We start from the raw sequence: 1,107 nt of genomic DNA, 5'->3' as shown, positions 1-1,107 counted from the left end.
CCATGACCCGCTCCTTAAGCAGCGGTTCCCCAAGCAGCGCGCTCAATTTCGAGTTCTCCACGTTCGGGATGATTACGTTCTGCTCTACGGTCAGCCGGAGCTCGCCGGAGCCGTACGCGTCCGCGATTCTTGCCAGGTCGAACATGTCCTCTGCCTGGACGCGGCCTACAGGCACGTGTAGGCCGACGAAGGACAACCCCGGCTGCTTCTGCGGGTGTACGCCGAGGTAATCCCTTCGCTCCCATTGCCTCATCACCAGCTCCTCCGGCGACGCTCTCTCCAACTCCCCCATCGGCATTCTCTTCTCGACCTCCGAGCGGAATGTCTCTATACCCTGTCCAACGTGAGTTATTAGTCAGCTCTCATGCGCGAAACCTGCTTGACGAAATGCCAAGCACAAAAATGCATGTCTTACGAGTTCGTCGATGAGCCACATCATGCGGGTTTTCTGCCGGTTACCGCGGGAGCCCAGATCACGATAGGACTCGAGAACGGCCTTGCAGAGTGGAACGACATCGTCGGCGGGGATCCAGGCGTCAAGGGGGACAGCCTCTGCGCAGCGCTTGGGGCTAAAGAAACCGCCAACAAGAAGATTGAAGCCGACGCTTCCGTTCTTTTCCGCCGGAATGTAGGCGAGGTCGTTGATGTGTGGATGTTCGTACAGATCATGGGAACCCACTACGCAGACGTTCCATTTCCTTGGCCTGCAGCAACCAAATTAACCCAACAGCTATTCGATGGGGAAACAGAGATTGGCGGTAGGGGGAATGGGAGAGAAGTTTACAGATTAGTGAGGGAAAGATTGCCCTTGGAATTGGAGGTGACGAAGGAGGAGAGGAGGGAAGTGTAGGGGCGAGTGTCGAGGATCTCGAAGGGGTCGATGCCGGCGGGGGGATTGCCGACGGGGTTGCGAACGTTGTCCATGCCGCTCTGAAGGCTGGTGAGGCCGACGGCAGTTAGGCCGTTGAGGACGGAGGGGACGTCGGGAAGCTGAACGCCGCGGATCTGCCAGTTTTGGCGGGTGGTCACGTCGGCGCAGCCCTCCCCCCCGTACCGCTCGATCACGCTAGCTAGGCATCGGGCGTGGCACCCTGGCGTTAAGCCGGG

At 59.2% G+C, this 1,107-nt stretch overlaps 1 protein-coding gene across 1 annotated transcript in view; it reads right to left on the bottom strand.

Annotated features, from left to right (window-relative positions):
* The window catches only part of LOC110026321 (ferredoxin--nitrite reductase, chloroplastic-like), a gene marked incomplete at its 5' end in the record, with an annotated part of 6,283 nt that extends 5,176 nt beyond the window's left edge, over positions 1-1,107 (bottom strand). Inside the window, 3 exons of the mRNA XM_020727213.1 lie at positions 8-334; positions 416-704; positions 785-1,107. Coding sequence (XP_020582872.1) covers positions 8-334; positions 416-704; positions 785-1,107 — 939 coding nt within the window. The remainder of the gene's footprint in view (positions 1-7; positions 335-415; positions 705-784) is intronic.

This window comes from Phalaenopsis equestris, unplaced genomic scaffold (assembly GCF_001263595.1).
Source record: "Phalaenopsis equestris unplaced genomic scaffold, ASM126359v1 Scaffold000364, whole genome shotgun sequence".
NCBI classification, from domain to species: Eukaryota; Viridiplantae; Streptophyta; class Magnoliopsida; order Asparagales; family Orchidaceae; genus Phalaenopsis; species Phalaenopsis equestris.
Note: the sequence above shows the minus strand (reverse complement) of the source record. Positions and strands in the feature narration are given on the sequence as shown.